The sequence below is a fragment of the Equus asinus genome, chromosome 5 (assembly GCF_041296235.1).
Source record: "Equus asinus isolate D_3611 breed Donkey chromosome 5, EquAss-T2T_v2, whole genome shotgun sequence".
Lineage (NCBI taxonomy): Eukaryota > Metazoa > Chordata > Mammalia > Perissodactyla > Equidae > Equus > Equus asinus.
Genome location: NC_091794.1, coordinates 102430665 through 102446780, shown reverse-complemented (window position 1 = coordinate 102446780; position 16116 = coordinate 102430665). Strand labels below are relative to the sequence as shown.

Sequence of the window (16116 nt, the reverse complement as noted above, 5' to 3'; positions counted from 1 at the left end):
CCTTACATCCAAGGAAAGCACTAGGGCTTTTCTCCCTTAGGAGGGAAAGCTCTCCTGGGTGGCCTTGCTGCTGATGAAGCAGCTTTCTCAGCTTGGGACCTGGAACCCCAGAGTGCAATGTGGAGTGACTAACTCTGGGCCCAGAGTTCTCCTCCCTGGGAATCTAAACTAGGCAGCAGGGCTGGTCGGTTTAGGTGAATTTCCTTTCCAGCCCTGTCCTTGTCTTTGTTGCTGCTCGATTAAGGTGTGAACATCCTGCAACTTCCATTTGAGGCAGGAGAATAAAGACAGCTTCTGGGAGAGTCCATTTGGCTGGAGCTGAAAGTTCAGGTCATTGATCTCTTGGTGATTCTAATTATCCAGGGTCCTGAGAGCATCTCCTCTCTCGTGCTAGCAAAGCCCCTCGCCCTGCCACACAGACATTCTCCCCTGCTTTACGTATTGTAATTTATCTTTTCTCCCTTTACTTATAAGTGTTTACAAACATTATAGAAATACATGAGGAAGAAAGTATTAGTTTCCTATAATCTCCCCTCCTCCCTTGATACTGTACTAAAGAGTTGGAACTAACAGATTCTAAGAAACCCAGTAACATATGAGAACAAGGAAAGGACTGATGTAGACTTGAAATCCACAAAAATCTCCAAACTTAATTTTCATAAGTACTCAACCTCTGTTCACACTTTCACCCACAGTTCTTTGTTTTTGGTATCACGGACTACTGAGGCATGAAATGTCCAAACACACTGAGAGGAAGAGGAGTGACAATACAGGAGGAATCCTTGCATTTAATTTATTCAGCACCTGCTGTTTACACACATTTCCTCAGTCAGGCTCACGACAAACTCGCAGGATGGATCATGACCCCTATTGAATCCATGAGGGAAATGAGGTTTAGAGAAGTAACTTGCCTAAGATGGTAATGTTCACAAGGGCAAAGCTAGATTTGAACCATGTTTCTGGCTCTCGCTGTTTGCATTTCTCTGAGCCTTTTCCATCTCCATGACGTCTGTCTTGAAATTCTAACAGGTCAGTCTTGTGGGCCAGTCCTCCATAAAACCACCTATTCATTTAACAAATATCTGCTGAGTGACTATGAGCACTCTTCTTCTTTTTAAAAAAAATTTTTTTTTCTTTGAGGAAGATTCCCCGTGTGCTAACATCTGCTGCCAATCCTCCTCTTTTTGCTGAGGAAGACTGGCCCTGAGTTAACATCCATGCCCATCTTCCTCTACTTTCTATGTGGGACGCCTGCCACAGCATGGCATGCCAAGCGGTGCCATGTCCACACCCGGGATCTGAACCTGTGAACCCCCCCCGGCCACCGAAGCAGAACATGCGAACTTAATTGCTGCGCCACCGGGCCGACTCCTATGAGCACTCTTCTAGTCACTAGGAATCAGCAGTGAACAGAGCCAGCAAGCCCTGGCCCCCGTGGGGCTTGCACTCTAGAAGAGGAGACAGACGTTAAACAAATCACAACGGATTAGGTGTATACCCGAGGCCCTCCCTAATACCCTTCAGTGCCTGTTATGGATTTGTAATCCATGCAATTCTTGCCATGCTTCCTAACCCTATGTTTACATTTTCAGTCTCTGAAGTCTAACTGTATTGCACGGGCCTTGGAATGGAGGCAAGGGTCCCCCTAGTGTCCTCCCAACCTAATGTGATTTAGACAGGACTTGATGACCATTTTCCTCAGCAACAAAATGGTTGTCTGGATGGGGGAAGCGTTCATGAGATCATTTTTCAGGTACAGCAGAAAAAAAGGGAAGTGAAAGATGAACACAGAACCAGTGAAGGCTCCCAGGCTTTGAAAGACTGATTAAAATGAGGCTTTGAAAAACTCCCTCCCTCCTCCCAGCAGTGCCACACACAACACAGAACGTGGCTCAGAAAACAGAGGGCAGGGCTTCTGCTTCCATCTCAGCAGTAAAAGCATGGAGCAGAATCGTGTGTGCTGCGTGTTCTTCCAGGCCACTGGCTGGCTTCTAGTTTCTGGTGTCTGCCTAGAGACTTTTTGGCAGAGCCTCTTACCATTCTCCACCCCAATTTGAAAGGAGCCCTTGGTCCCTCCAGGGGAGGTCAAGGCTTGCTGAGTTCAGAGGCAGAACAATCATGGTACCTTGGGGCTGGTACACGCTCCTTCCAGGAAGAAGCTGCATTTAATTGCTTTTGGAAACCATATTCTGTCAAATTACCCAAGAGATCTGTGCCCAACTAGGCCAGTCCCTTTCTGTTATCATTATTCCAACACCCCAAAGAAAGCACAAAAAAATGAAATCCGTGGATAATTCACGTACCTGCTTTTTGCAGCTTTTTCCCTGCATGTGTTTCAGCAGAGCTACCAACAAAGCAGAGAGCCTGCCAGCTCTCCAGCAAAGGGGCTAAGGAGCAGTGATTTGGGAGGTAGGAAAGAAAGCTGTATAACTGGGTGCATTTAGTGGCAAATGAAGAAGAATTGATTTCACCCAACTTGCTTAGGGAACAGTGCAGGCCCATGGTAAACAGACAGCACACCTTTATGATGACTCTACATATGGGAGGGCCAGTCAGTCCCAGGAAGCCACCCAGCCTGGGCACAAGTCCTTCCTGGGCAGGGGCATTGCCTGAAGGACAGCGTTTTTCATGCCCACCTGGAACCTAGGCTAATTATTTCTGAATCACGGGATCTCTGGTTGGTTCTTATGCAGGGGTGATCTCTGGGTCTTCCAGTTCTAGAATGAAATCTTTTCCGGGCTAAGGTGGGGTGGGATCTCAGGGTAGGGATTTTAAAATTAGGAGAGTAAGCCAGAAGCACTGTGGTTGCCTGTGGTTGGTGGAGCAGTGGACACCCAGTGGGCCGAAGCCTCTGTCAACACTCTTGATGTCTAGGAAAGAAGCAACTAGGACTTTCCTGACACTGTTCCCCAACTCTCATTCTACAGAGCCCTGGGAATGGCCCAAGGCCCCTACTGCTCTGCCCTCCTCAGTAAGATGTTGAGATGAGCACTTTCCAGATGGTCATAGAAGGTGCCCCTGACCATCACTTTATCCCCACGTGGGATGGAAACGGAAGGAACTCCAGGAATAGCTACCTCCATGGTCTCTGGGCACACCTGGCCGAGACCTTGCAGTAAAGCAGAAGAGCCCCTGGACAAAGCCAGGAGGTGCAGCAAGTGTCTTCACCTCCCTGGGCCCTGATCTCCCTGCCTACAAAATGAGAGTTCTGGCTAAGTGATTATTCTTCTGATTTTCAGCACATTTCAGTAGTCAAAGTTTTATTCACTGATAGCCTCTCCCTCGCTCATTCTAACCCCCACCCCCACAAACACACACACTCTCCTGAATGAGAGCCCCAGGAAACTCCACTTTGTAACCAAGCGTCTTCTAAGGGCTCTTCTGCTCTCAGGTTCTGAAATTCTTCAGCTTGGCCAGCACCCAGCCTTGTCTTAGATTCCAGGGGATATCCTCTACAGAAATGCTGTTGGCAGTGGCCTTCCATTCCTTGGATCATGTAAAACAGGCATTATTATCCTTAGGAAGCTTTGCTAAGACTTAAAAGACTCCAGCCTGCCTGCCATATTTACTTATTTGTCTACTTGTTTATTTTTGAGGGGATGGATGGTGAGTACTAGCCTTCCTTTCAAATCTGTGAGAGTCTGTGCCTGAAGCCAATGCAAATTGCTGCTGCAAGATCAGGGTGGGGAAGTTGCTTTGGTGGCTTCCCTGAAGGGGACACCGGGTAGTTCTAAGCACACCAACCCTTCTCTAGCTGTCTCTAATGTGGACGAACCCTGTTAGGGTCCCTCTCCCTGGAGGAGTCCAGGCATCAAAGTTTGGGGACACGGTGACCCCAAAGGTAATAAATGGTATCACGTGGCTTGAACTCTGCCTTTCCTCTGAGGCTCGGTCTTGGAAAGAAGAGTGCATGTCCGTGAGGACCACAGGGTTGGTTTGACCCATCAGTAGCCACACTGTGAAGAGAATTTCAAAGGCAAGGCAGGCAGTGCCCTCTCACTTTCCCCAAGACTTGTCCCTCGCCCACAGCGCACCAGCAGGAGCATCAGGTGAGGGGCAGCCTCAGGGATTAGGTGGCTCTGGAGGGTCCTGTGGTTCAGGGTGGCTCTGAGTTTGAGTTGAGCTTGTGTAACTGGGGCCGTCATTGATTTAATTTTTAAAAGAGGTGATTTGAGGTCAGGTGGCAGTCTAGCCTTCCTTCAGCTGGGGTCTCTTCTGCTTTTGGATTTCCATCTCCTGGACCTGGACTGCTGAGGCTGTTCTAAACATTCTATCATCTAAACATACCTGGTCTCCGTGGAGCCAGTAGGGCGGCTGCTGTTACCTGGCGACCTCCTCCCTTGGCAGTGGGGGGAGAGCCGGGCTTCTCCTGTGTTACAGGTCTGTGCCCACTGTGTGCCGAGCAGGAGTGGAGCCGGCCCAGCAGTGAGCCCTGTCTGTCCAGCCTTGCAGACTCTGCTGCCATTGCTGGTGCAGGGATTTTTATCCTGCTCCGTAAATATAGGAGTGGGGGGACACCCCCCAATTCAGCCTGTGAGTAGGTAGCAGATTTGAATTCCAGATCTCCCATCTGTTTGCTGAGCAGCATCACAGCTTCTTTGGGAGAAAGAAAGGAGGTCACTTGTAACCATCCTGTTTTCATTTGGCCACTTATAATCTTTCACAGCTCCCTTTGAGTTACCTATTAGGGACCAACTCTGGAAGGATTTCTTGGTACCAACCATAGAACTAGAAATTGTTTTGTGCTTATGTGTCTGTGAGAGAGAGACAAGACAGAGGGCCGGGCTGTGGCAGCTCAGAACAGAGAGTGGGACTAACCCTAATTAAAATGCTCTGAGTCAGGCATTTCTTGGCTTGTTGGAGTGTGCCACCCACATTTCCCCACAGCCACGGGGTCTGGCACAGTCTCGTGATGGCCAGTCTTCCCAGAGTGCTCAGCAGGGAGCACCGCCCTCCTGGCTTTGGGAGACTCCGGGGCAGGCTGAGCCCAGTTCTTCTCAGCCTTGCTGCCGGATCGCATCCAGGGCATCAGGAGCTGGCAAAGAAGAGGAGCTTAGCCAGTCCAGGGTGTGCTCTGGGAACATGCCTTTGAGACGAGGCCTGAGTTAAAGAACTTTAGGGAAACCACAGCTTAAAAAGAAAAATTAGGGGCCGGCCTGGTGGTGAATCGGTTAAGTTCGCGCACTCCGCTTTGGCGGCCTGGATCCTAGGCACAGACCTACACACCGCTATCAAGCCATGCTGTGGCAGCCGTCCCACATGTAAAGTAGAGGAAGATGAGTACAGGTGTCAGCTCAGGGCCAATCTTCCTCAGCAAAAAGAGGAGGATTGCCAGCGGATGTTAGCTCAGGGCTGATCTTCCTAAAAAAACAGAAAAGAGAAAAAAGAAATTACTTTAAATCTTAATCCCTCTCTTCATTCTCAGCTGACCTTGCTTATTTTTAAATTTTCTTCTGAAGAGAACTTTTTCATCCTCCCACCATCAAGCACACCAGCCCACCTGCGTCTGGGCTCCCATCTGTGGCCACCCTCCCCTGTGGCTGTGGATCCCATCCTGGCTTTCCTGTTCAAGGACTTGACTCCTTTACTCCACCCCCATTCTCTTGCCTCCCTTTTGGCAAAACTGGTCAAAGGAGTTTTCTGTATTGCCATCTCCTCTTTTTTCTTTCTTCCTTCCTCCCTCCCTTCTTTCCTCCCTTATTTCTTTCCCTCCTTTCTTCCTTCCCTTCTTCCTGTTCTCCTCTCTCTCTCTCCTAACCAAAATTAGGCAGTCTAGTATACAGAAGCCCCAGGTACAGCCCTTACATGTCATGGGCTGTCTTGTGTCCACTATACCCCATCCCCCAGCCCTCTGTTATTTGGAAGCAGGTCCCAGATCCATACTTTTTTCAGTAAACATTGCTCCAAGCTGAGGATTCTTTTCTCACATAACCCAATACCACTATTACACCTTAAAAAATTTAATAAGCTTTCCTCAAATCATCAAATATCTAGTAAGGCTTCAAGTTCCAATTGCCTCATCAATCTCACTTTAAAAATACCTTGTTTGGGGGCCAGCCCGGTGGCACAGTGATTAAGTGCGCACGTTCTGCTTCTCGGTGGCCCCGGGGTTTGCCGGTTTGGATCTGGGTGCGGACATGGCACCACTTGGCACGCCACACTGTGGTAGGCGTCCCATGTATAAAGTAGAGGAAGATGGGCACAGATGTTAGCTCAGGGCCAGTCTTCCTCAGCAAAAAGAGGAGAATTGGCAGCAGATGTTAGCTCAGGGCTAATCTTCCTCAAAAAAAAAACCCCAAAAAACAAAAAGAACCTTGTTAGCTTGAAACAGGATCAAATAAGCTTCAACTCCCTTTGACAAACTCTTATCTGGCTTTCGTCCCTACTTCTTCACTTGAATTGCTTTTATCAAGGGTCGCAGCACCTCCCTTTAAGTGGGAATGTGACCCCCATGAATTGATCATTCCCTCCCTTTAGAAACTTCCTTCACTTGGTTTCTGGAGCACACACTGTCCAGATTTTCCACCTGCCTCACGGGCTGTGCCTTCTCAGTCTAAAGTAGTGGTCTTCAGCCCTGGCTGGGCATTAGAAATTCCTGGGGAGTGTTAAAAAGAAATGCTGGTTCCTGGGCCCCACCTCCAGAGTTTCTGCTGTAGTTGATCTGCGGAGGCCCCAGGGCCTTGTTATTTTCCTCCAGTTGCCCAAGGGGTTCTGTTGTGCAGATTGCGTGAGGACCCCTGGTCTAACATTGGAGTGCCCTGGCTCAGTACTCACACGCTCCTCTTTCTGCACTCCCAAGGTGATCTTGTCCAATTCCACAGCTTTAAACACCATCTAAAGGCTGATAGCGCTGGGCTCTCCCTGAACTCCAGCCCCATTTATGCAAGTGTCTCCTTGACACCTCCACTTAGATCTCTGATAGGAATTTTGAACTTATCACGGCCAGAGCAGAACTCCACCTGATCTGGAAATGGCACCGCCGTTCCGTTGCTCAGACCAAAAACCTTAGAATCATTCTTGGTACCTTCCTTTCTCTCAGGCCCCACATCAAATCCACCAGTAAATCCCTGGGGCACCACCTTCAGAATAGATCTCGAATCTCTCCTTTCTCGCTTCCACCACTAGAGCCAGCTCCAACCCTCCATTATCCGTCCGCACTGGTGAAAGCCTGCCAGCCACTCCCTCTGCCTCCACCACAGCCTCCCACAGGCTGTACATCCACCACGCAGAAGCTGTAGCAGCCTTGGGACATATATATTGAATTATGTTACTTCCCTGTTTTCAACCTTCCAATACCTTCCCATCAAACTGGTAATGAAATACAAAGTCCTTACCATGGCCTGTACAGCTGCTCGTGATGTGGCCCTTGGCTGTCCTCTGATTTCATCTCATATCATTCACATCCTCACTCCCCGAGCTCCAGCCACACCAAATTTCCTTACCGTTGCCGCTGCCTTAGGACCTTTGTACCTGCAGGCCGTCTAACTAGAATGCTCTTCCCTTAGATGCTTCAATAGTCGTTTCCTCAGTGAGATCTTCTTTGACCTTGTATTTATAACAGACACCCGATTCCTGCTTTATTTTTTTTTATAGCATTATTACTCCCTGGCACTATATTATATTTGCACATAGTTTATCTCTGTCTGCCACCAGAATGTAAGTTTTACAAGGACAAAGACTTCCGTATAAGAATAGTATCCGATATGTACATAGTGGGTGCTCAGTAAATATTTCTATGTGCATCTTCAAGGCTTGAGGCTCCCCTTCTGGCCACTGTTCAGCTGAGCTTTGGGCACAAGACAGCTCCCAGCCCAGCCTGTCACAGGCGTGCATTCCTTGCCACCTCTGCTCAAGGCTCTAGACCAGAGGTCGGCAGACTTTTTCTGTAGAGGGCCAGACAGTAAACATTTTAGGTTCTGAAGGCCATACAGGCTCTGTCACATCTACTCAGCTCTGCCATCATGGTGTGAAAGCTGCTGTACGTAATACAAAAACAAATGGGTGTGGCAGTGTCCCAATAAAACTTTATGTACAAAAATAGGAGGCAGACCCACTGGCCATAGTTAGCCAACCCCTGCTGTAGACTCAAATTCTGAAATTTGAGTCTCAAATTCTGGAAAATTCTGAAATTTTTCCAACTTCTTCCCAAATCTGCACGGACAGAAAGGAAACACTGAAAACTGTCGGCAATCTGATCAGTAGGATGAATTCCTTCCAGAAGTGGGGAAAGCTCCTCCTGGAACAACTGTCGCTTGTGTGAACCAAACAATACACTTCCTGACTACTGGGAATATGCCACCATGGGGCAGAAGGGTGAAGAGAGCAATAGGCAAGCTTTCTTCTGAAAGAAGCCACACTGGCTTTTCTCTTCACTCCATCTTCCAAGAAGCAGAACTGCAGAAGACACTGAGCTCGTACCCACCAGGGCTTTTTAGTTCTCGGGACTTAAAAAAGAGGGGACTACATTTCTCTTTTGTGGGCTCTCCTACAAAACATTAGAACAGAGTGTATAACATTTATATGCATTATCATTCAGGGATCTTGAACCCAGGTTAGACGGAAAGACCTGGATTTAAAATCTGGCTCTGCCACTTAGCAGCTCTGTGACCTACTTTATGGGGTTGCTGTGATGACTAAATTAAATAGTGTTTGTAAAGTGCATCATGGTCATTGTCATAGCAGCTAACATTTATTAAGTGTTTCCAGGGTATCATGCACTTTGATAAATACAGTATAAGTATTATCTGAACCCTCACAACAACCTATGGGGTGGGTACTATTACTAAGCTCATTTTACAGATGAGGAAACCGAGTTTAGCAAGGTGAAGTAACTTGCCCAAGGTCACACAGTGAACGAGTAGCAGAGTCCACATTCAAATCCAAGTTGTCTGAGCCCACAGTCCACACCCTTGACCCTTCTGCCGCCTTCCCAGTGTGCATAATAAGCACTCAATAAATGACGGCTCTAACTATGGCAGGTATTAGCTCCACCAGCGTGTGCTCTGTGTAACCGAAGAGTAATTTGGAACAAAGGTTAGTAATTGTGCTTCCGGGCTGAGTTGTGTTCATTACACCCAGTCCATTAGTTCTGTTGCTGAGTGGCCCTCCTTTATTCAGTGTTTGCTTCCCTCCCACTCCCTGCTCTTTGAGAGCCTGCTGATCTTAACTGCTGCAGCAAGTGGCTACCGGCTGCTGCCTCTCCAGGCACAGGGGAATACCTCTGCTGTTTACCTGCGTGTTGTGCTTTGCTCACCAACTCCTAAGGATGAGCTCAAGCTGTTGGCAGAGCTGCTCAGTTCTTCTGTCACTGATTCATAGACACTGCCTTCTTCCTGCTCCTCTCAAAGACTATGCTGACTTGTAGCATGGATTCAAGATCTCCTCGTCCTCTGAGGCAATGGAAAATCTTTATAAACCTGCTGTGGGAGAGTGGTTAAGGAGCAGGCTCTCGGATCAGCTGCTAGTGGACTAGTGACAGAACAGGAGCTCTTGGGAGCAGAGGACATGATCCTGTCTTCTTGGCACCTGTGCTTAGGTTTAGCCAAGTGCTGCGTCATTGGTGTGACTAAGAATATGAGTTCATTATTCTTTTTTTTTTTTGGTGAGAAAGATTCGCCTTGAGCTAACATCTATGCCAGTCTTCCTCCATTTTGTATGTGGGTCATTGCCCCAGCGTGGCTGACGAGTGGTGTAGGTCTGCTCCAGGGATCCAAATCCGTGAACTCAGGCTGCCGAAGTGGAGTGCACCAAACTTAACCGCGATACCACAGGGCCGGCCCTACAGGTTCATTATTCTTAATAGTCTTGGCTAATGTTCACTGAGCACTTGCTGCTTACCAGGATCTATGCTAAGCCTTTTGCATGCTTTATATCATTTGATCTTCTAAACCAGCACTGTCCAATAGAACTTTCTGCAGTGATGGAAATGTTCTATATCCACACTGTCCAACACAGTAGCCACTAGCCACATGTGGTTATTGAGCATTTGAAATGTGGCTAGTACAACTGAGGAACTGAACTTTTAATTTTGTTTAATTTAAATTAATTTTTTTTTTGAGGAAGATTAACCCTGAGCTAACTACTGCCAATCCTCCTCTTTTTGCTGAGGAAGACTGGCCCTGAGCTAACATCTGTGCCCACCTTCCTCTACTTTATACGTGGGACGCCTACCACAGCATGGCATTTGCCAAGCGGTACCATGTCCACACCTGGGATCTGAAGCGGTGAACCCCTGGCCGCCGAGAAGCGGAACGTGCGAACTTAACCGCTGCACCACCAGGCCGGCCCCTAATTTAAATTAATTTAAATAGACACATGTAGCTGGTGGCTTCTGTATTGGACAGCTCAGCTCTAAAGAATCTTTTTAACTCATTTTACAGATGAGAAAAAATGAGGGGATGGAGGGTTAAGTGCTTTGCCAACTATATGGTGGCAGAGCCAGGCTTTGGACCCATGCTTCCTGCCCAGAGCCATCGCTCTTTACCACCACGTTGTACACTCTTTTCACTATACTTTCTGCCGAAATTGTTTCCTGGTTGCAGACTGTTCCCTAACTCATAATGCCAAGTGTACGTATGCAACCCACCTTGAAATAAATGTGCAAGACCTATCTAAAGAAAGCTGTAAAACTTACCAAAGGATATAAAAAGACCCGCATAAATGGAAAATAAATGCATATTCCTGCATGGGAAGACTCAGTATTGCAAAGAGAGACCATTTCTTCCCCCAAATAACCTCTGGGTTCAGTATAATTCTACTCCAAATCGAGAAAGAAATTTGATTCTAAAACAATGTGCCAGAATAGTCAAAATAGTTTTGAAAAAGAATTGTTAGGGGATGGAGTGGACTTGTTCTGCCCATGTCAAAATGATGACTAAAGGGAAAATAATTAAAAGTAGGGGACTGTCACGGGAATAGACAATGGGCCAGTTAAACAAAATAGTTTGGAAAGCTGGCATTAAACCACAGATCAGTAAGAAGCCATAATAAATGTGGAAAATGGCTTATCCATCCAGAAAATAATAAAGCTGGGTCCTTACCGCATGCAATAGAGGAAAGTAAAGATCTAAACATTTAAAAAGAAACCAAAAAAGTCCTAAAACTATAGAAAAATAAAGGTACTTTTGTAATATTAGGATGGGAAAAATGGGAAACTATGAAGGAAAAGACAGATTTGACTACATAAAAAATAAAAATTTCTCAATAGGAAAAAATAACACCATAAGCAAAATTTAAATGTCAGTTGACACTGGGCAAAAAAACTAATACATAGTGACAAACAGGTTTAAATCCTTAACAAACCAAGAACTGGAACAGACCAATAAGAAAAAGACAAGCAGCCTAGCTGGAGAAAATTGGGCAGAAGTTATGAATAGGCAATAAACAGAAAAAGAAATACAAATGACATAAGGATGTTCAACTACATTAGTGATCAGAAAAATACAATTTGAAATAATTAACAGGGATCCATGGGTGTTTATTGTAATATTGTGTGCAATATCAAAGAACTGGAGACAATAGCCATATCTAACAATGGTTAAAATAAAGAGTGACTATGAAAAAGAATAGAGTGGATCTGTGTGTAATGATGTGGAAATACACATTCGAGGGGCTGGCCCTGGGACCAAGTGGTTAAGTTCATGCACTCCACTTTGGTGGCCTGGAGTTTCACTGGTTCTCTCATCCTGGGCGCAGACGTCAGGCCACGTTGAGGCGGCATCCCACATGCCACAACTAGAAGGACCCACAACTAGGATGTACACCTGTGTACTGGGGGATTTGGGGAGAAAAAGCAGAAAAGGAAAAAAAAAAGAGAAGATTGGCAACAGTTATTAGCTCAGGTGCCAATCTTTAAAAAAAAAGAAAAGAAATATACATTTGATATATTGCTGAGTTAAGAAAAAGCAAGTTTCAGAACAATGAATATAGCATGATCTATTTCACATTTTTTTCAAGTCTCCATGCAGGAAAAGAGTTAGGATATACACACACAAGCTCCTGACAGTGGGGAACAGGAGGTGTTTATACGCACTTTCATGTTGCTTGAATTTTTTTTTTTTTTTTTTTTTGAGGTAGACTGGCCCTGAGCTAACATCCATGCCCATCTTCCTCTACTTTATATGTGGGACACCTGCCACAGCATGGCTTGATAAGCGATGCACAGGTCTGCACTCAGGATCCGAACCTGCGAAGCCCTGGCTGCCAAAGCGAGGCGCATGAACTTAACCACTGTGCCACCAGGCCGGCCCCTGTTGCTTGAATTTTTATGATAACCTAATATTGTTTTGGGAATAATTTTTTTTAAGGTATCTTGACCTAAGAAAGGAGTCTGAGTTCCAGCCATGGCTCCCTCACTTAGCTAAAAATCCTAGTGAAGAACTTAACTTCTGTGGGGCTTAGCCGCCTTCTCTGTTCAAAAACAAATAAAATTTTTAAACTTTTCCATGTTTTTCAAGTGTTATGATGGGTATGGCTACTTTTATAATCAAGAAGATGAATAATCCTCTATTTTGCTTTTTATTTTTTCATTTTTTTTAAGATTTTATTTTTTTCCTTTTTCTCCCCAAAGCTCCCCAGTACATAGTTGTATATTCTTTGTTGTGGGTCCTTCTAGTTGTGGCATGTGGGATGCTGCCTCAGCGTGGTTTGATGAGCAGTGCCATGTCTACACCCAGGATTCGAACCAACGAAACACTGGGCCGCCTGCAGTGCAGCACGTGAACTTAACCACTCAGCTACGGGGACTGCCCCTCTATTTTGCTTTTTAAAGATTTTATTTTTTTCCTTTTTCTCCCCAAAGCCTCCCGGTACACAGTTGTATATTTTTAGTTGTGGGTCCTTCTAGTTGTGGCACGTGGGACGCCGCCTCAGCATGGCCTGATGAGTGATGCCATGTCCATACCCAGGATCAGAATGGTGAAACCCTGGGTCGCTGAAGCCAAGCATGCAAACTTAACCGCTCGGCCACAGGGCCGGCCCCTGTTTTGCTTTTTTAATAAGAGAGTTGCACTAGATCTCTAAAGATCCTTCTAGCTCTAACATCTAAGACTCTCTGATCTCAGATTTGCTCAGATTTTGACATTTAAAAAAAACCGGACACCGACATTGTGTTTCTCAGTCCTAAAGTGTTCGAGACCACTTTCAGCCATTGCTGAGAGGGGGTCATGCAGTTTTCGCAAGCTCGTTGCTCTTTCTTTCAGTTCTGGAAACCTTTCCTCCTGGGGCTCTGTTTTGCCTGCCTCTCAGGAGGGAGGGCCAACCCCGCAGAACTGAGGTCTGTCCTCGGCCAGCAGGGCTGCTGGACTCACCCTGGGCCGCAGAGAAGAGCGGCTATTTTTGTTGTGGGGGCTCAGTGGTTGGCCTCTCACCAAGAGCGCGTGCTTGTTGGCGTGGTTGATGTGTCTTGCCTGCTGCTGCCGTCTCTACCACTGCTTCCAGAAAACACTTGAGAACACGTTTGTCCAGCGCCAAGAGCTTAAACCTGAGATGAGTGTCCAGGGCCGAGTGCTCTTTTTTTGTGTTCTCCCCCCTTCTGGCCATTACAAGGGCAACAGCAGAGCAGAGTATGGCTAAAATGAAGTTGGAAAAACTTTTCTCCTAGAGCTTTCCTTGAAAGGGGCTCCTGCCTCCTAACTGCGGTTGTGGAGAACTCAGTCCAAGCCTCTGGGCTGTCTTAGCCTTAACCAAGCGGATGGAGCTGCCCTCACCTTCCTCAGCCTGGTGGGGTTTGCTCAGTGCCTACGGTCCAATTCTCTTTTTATCACTCCCGCTTGGGAACAGTGGCCTTCTTCGTGTAGGGCTTGACAAGAGCCTGGCATGCACCCAGATCCATATCGAGCCTCATCAGGTTCCTCAGGCAAATCCAGTGTCCCCTGTCAGCCTCTGGCAAGAAGGCCATTGGAGCACGTGCTCCAGTCCATCAGCCCTTAGTTTGTGCAGAGGAGCAGCTCCCAGCAGGGCCCCTGTGCTGCCCAACTCCAGGGCCAGGGGCCATTTAAACTGGGCACTGGGGGTTCATTTATATAGACAACACTATATGTAGTGCCCCTGGAGTTGTGTAGCTCGGTGGCCCTGGCTCGAAGCCTGGTACCGCCTGAGACCTACACACAGACTGTGAATCCCTCGCCAGCATCAAGTTGTCATCGTACAAAGCACTTACTGAGTGTCCCTTGGGGTCTGGGCTCCAGGATACAGCCTTTGCCCCCGGAACCCCCGATACAAGATGAGCAGCTGCTGCCGACAGTCTGAGGTAGGCCTCTCTGTTGGTCAACGCGAATACATCATTTGACTGGTTTCTCAGCTCCCTCTTTGATTCCGGAACTTCTGCAGCCCTCCTCTTTATCCATTTCTAATTTGGCGGGGGGGCGGATTTTTCCTCATTTTTTTTCCCCTTTCAGTTGCAGAGCTACTTTGCTGCATGTGAAGATGAGACCCCTGCCATCCGGAACCACGATAAGGTGCTGCAGCGTCTGTGTGAGCACCTGGACCACGCCCTGCTGTACGGGTAAGGCGGAGAGAGTTTCTGGGGAAGACTGTAGGGCAGAACAGGGCACGGCCAAGGCCGTGAGGAGCCTCCAGAGAGAAGTCCTTAGCCTTGTCTGCCTTTTATTTCTTCTTTCTCTCGGCAGAAGGAGACTTGTCTCACTCCAGTGGGCCTCAGGCTGTCTGTCATTATCCCAGTAAATCATCTCTGAGCAGGCAGGAATGACTGGGGAAAGAATTAGCAACAGATGAAATGATGGTTATTGCCCATGCGTCTCCCTGGGAATCCATTGCTTTCAGCCCTAAGCTTACTACTAATGCAAAGGCTGGTGGACCAGCTGACTGCAGCTTCCCAGGCAGCTCCGCTTAGGTCATAGCAGCTCTTGTCCTATTTTCTCAGACTGCAGGACCTCTCATCTGGCTACTGGGTGCTCGTGGTGCATTTCACTCGGAGAGAGGCCGTCAAACAGATCGAGGTGCTGCAGCATGTGGCCACCAACCTGGGGCGCAGTGAGTAGTACCAGGTTGACTGGGAAGGGACCAGCTCCACCCTCCCTGTGGGTATCTCGAGACTCAGGTGTGGCCTCAGGGTCAGCCCTGGGAGGCCGATTACCTTGCAGTGTCCGGTGGCAGTGGGTATTAAAATGCTGTTGCTGTCCATGCGGCCTCTCTTCTCCCTGCATATGGCAGTTTGTTGGCGCGTCATGGATGGGGTGAAGGAGAGTGAGACTCTGAAGAGAACTGGACTCCTATCGAATCCCAGCCCGAGCACATAATGAGGAGTCTCGCTTCTCTTCCTGAGCTAGGAGCAGTGTTAGCCTACAGGATCAGTGGGAAATCCTTGCATTTCTCAACCCCTCCAACGTTTGCAATCTGCCCTCTTTATCAGCGTTTCCTGGCCAGCTACAGGCTTTGCTCTGACAGGGAAAAAAAAGATTTCGGGGGTCATGGCACTCCAACAAGAGAGAAGTCTGTGGGAGTGCTTGGTCCCTCAGCCACTCTTTCTTTCCTTTCTGCCCTTGCTTGGCCAAAAAAGCCAGCACCCCGACAGGCCTTCCTGCCAGTTACTCCCGCCCTTCATTTGCAGGCCGGGCCTGGCTGTACCTGGCCCTCAACGAGAACTCTCTGGAGAGCTACTTGCGGCTGTTCCAGGAGAACCTGGGTCTGCTGCATAAGTACTACGTCAAGTGAGTGTCCACAGTGGTCTCCCGCACGTGGCCCCAGAGCCCTCCTTGAGCCTCGTCCCAAAGACTCTTGGCACATCCAGACACCACAGTATGCCACACCAGAGGCCTCGCCTGGCATTGCATACTGAGGACATGTCAGTGAGGGCCAAAGAACCAGTAGAGCCTGGCCTCTGATGGCTGTCGCCAGGAGAACTGGCATTCCAGCTGGTCTCCTCTGTAGCATTTTGGTGCCCTGCCTCTGCCTGATCCTCTACCCGGGTCTCAGACCTGAAGAGAATGCTCAACCTTTGCTGGAGTTGCTGCAAGAGTATTTATAGATGGGGTTGCTGCAAGAGTATTTATAGCAGCTGCTGAGAGCCAGAGGAGCCTTATGCTGCAGGCCCCATATCTGAAGACACTGGCAATAAAGTGCTGTGTGGCTCCAAACCCAGTGGGAGAACGCTAGAAA

At 47.8% G+C, this 16116-nt stretch overlaps 1 protein-coding gene across 2 annotated transcripts in view; it reads left to right on the top strand.

The window, feature by feature from the left end:
* Positions 1-16116, top strand: part of PLEKHM2 (pleckstrin homology and RUN domain containing M2) — a 37410-nt gene that overhangs the window by 6505 nt on the left and 14789 nt on the right. For both annotated transcript variants that reach the window (XM_070510985.1, XM_014836225.3), the window contains exons 2-4: positions 14397-14503; positions 14882-14991; positions 15569-15668. In XM_070510985.1, the coding sequence (XP_070367086.1) occupies positions 14397-14503; positions 14882-14991; positions 15569-15668 (317 nt within the window). The remainder of the gene's footprint in view (positions 1-14396; positions 14504-14881; positions 14992-15568; positions 15669-16116) is intronic.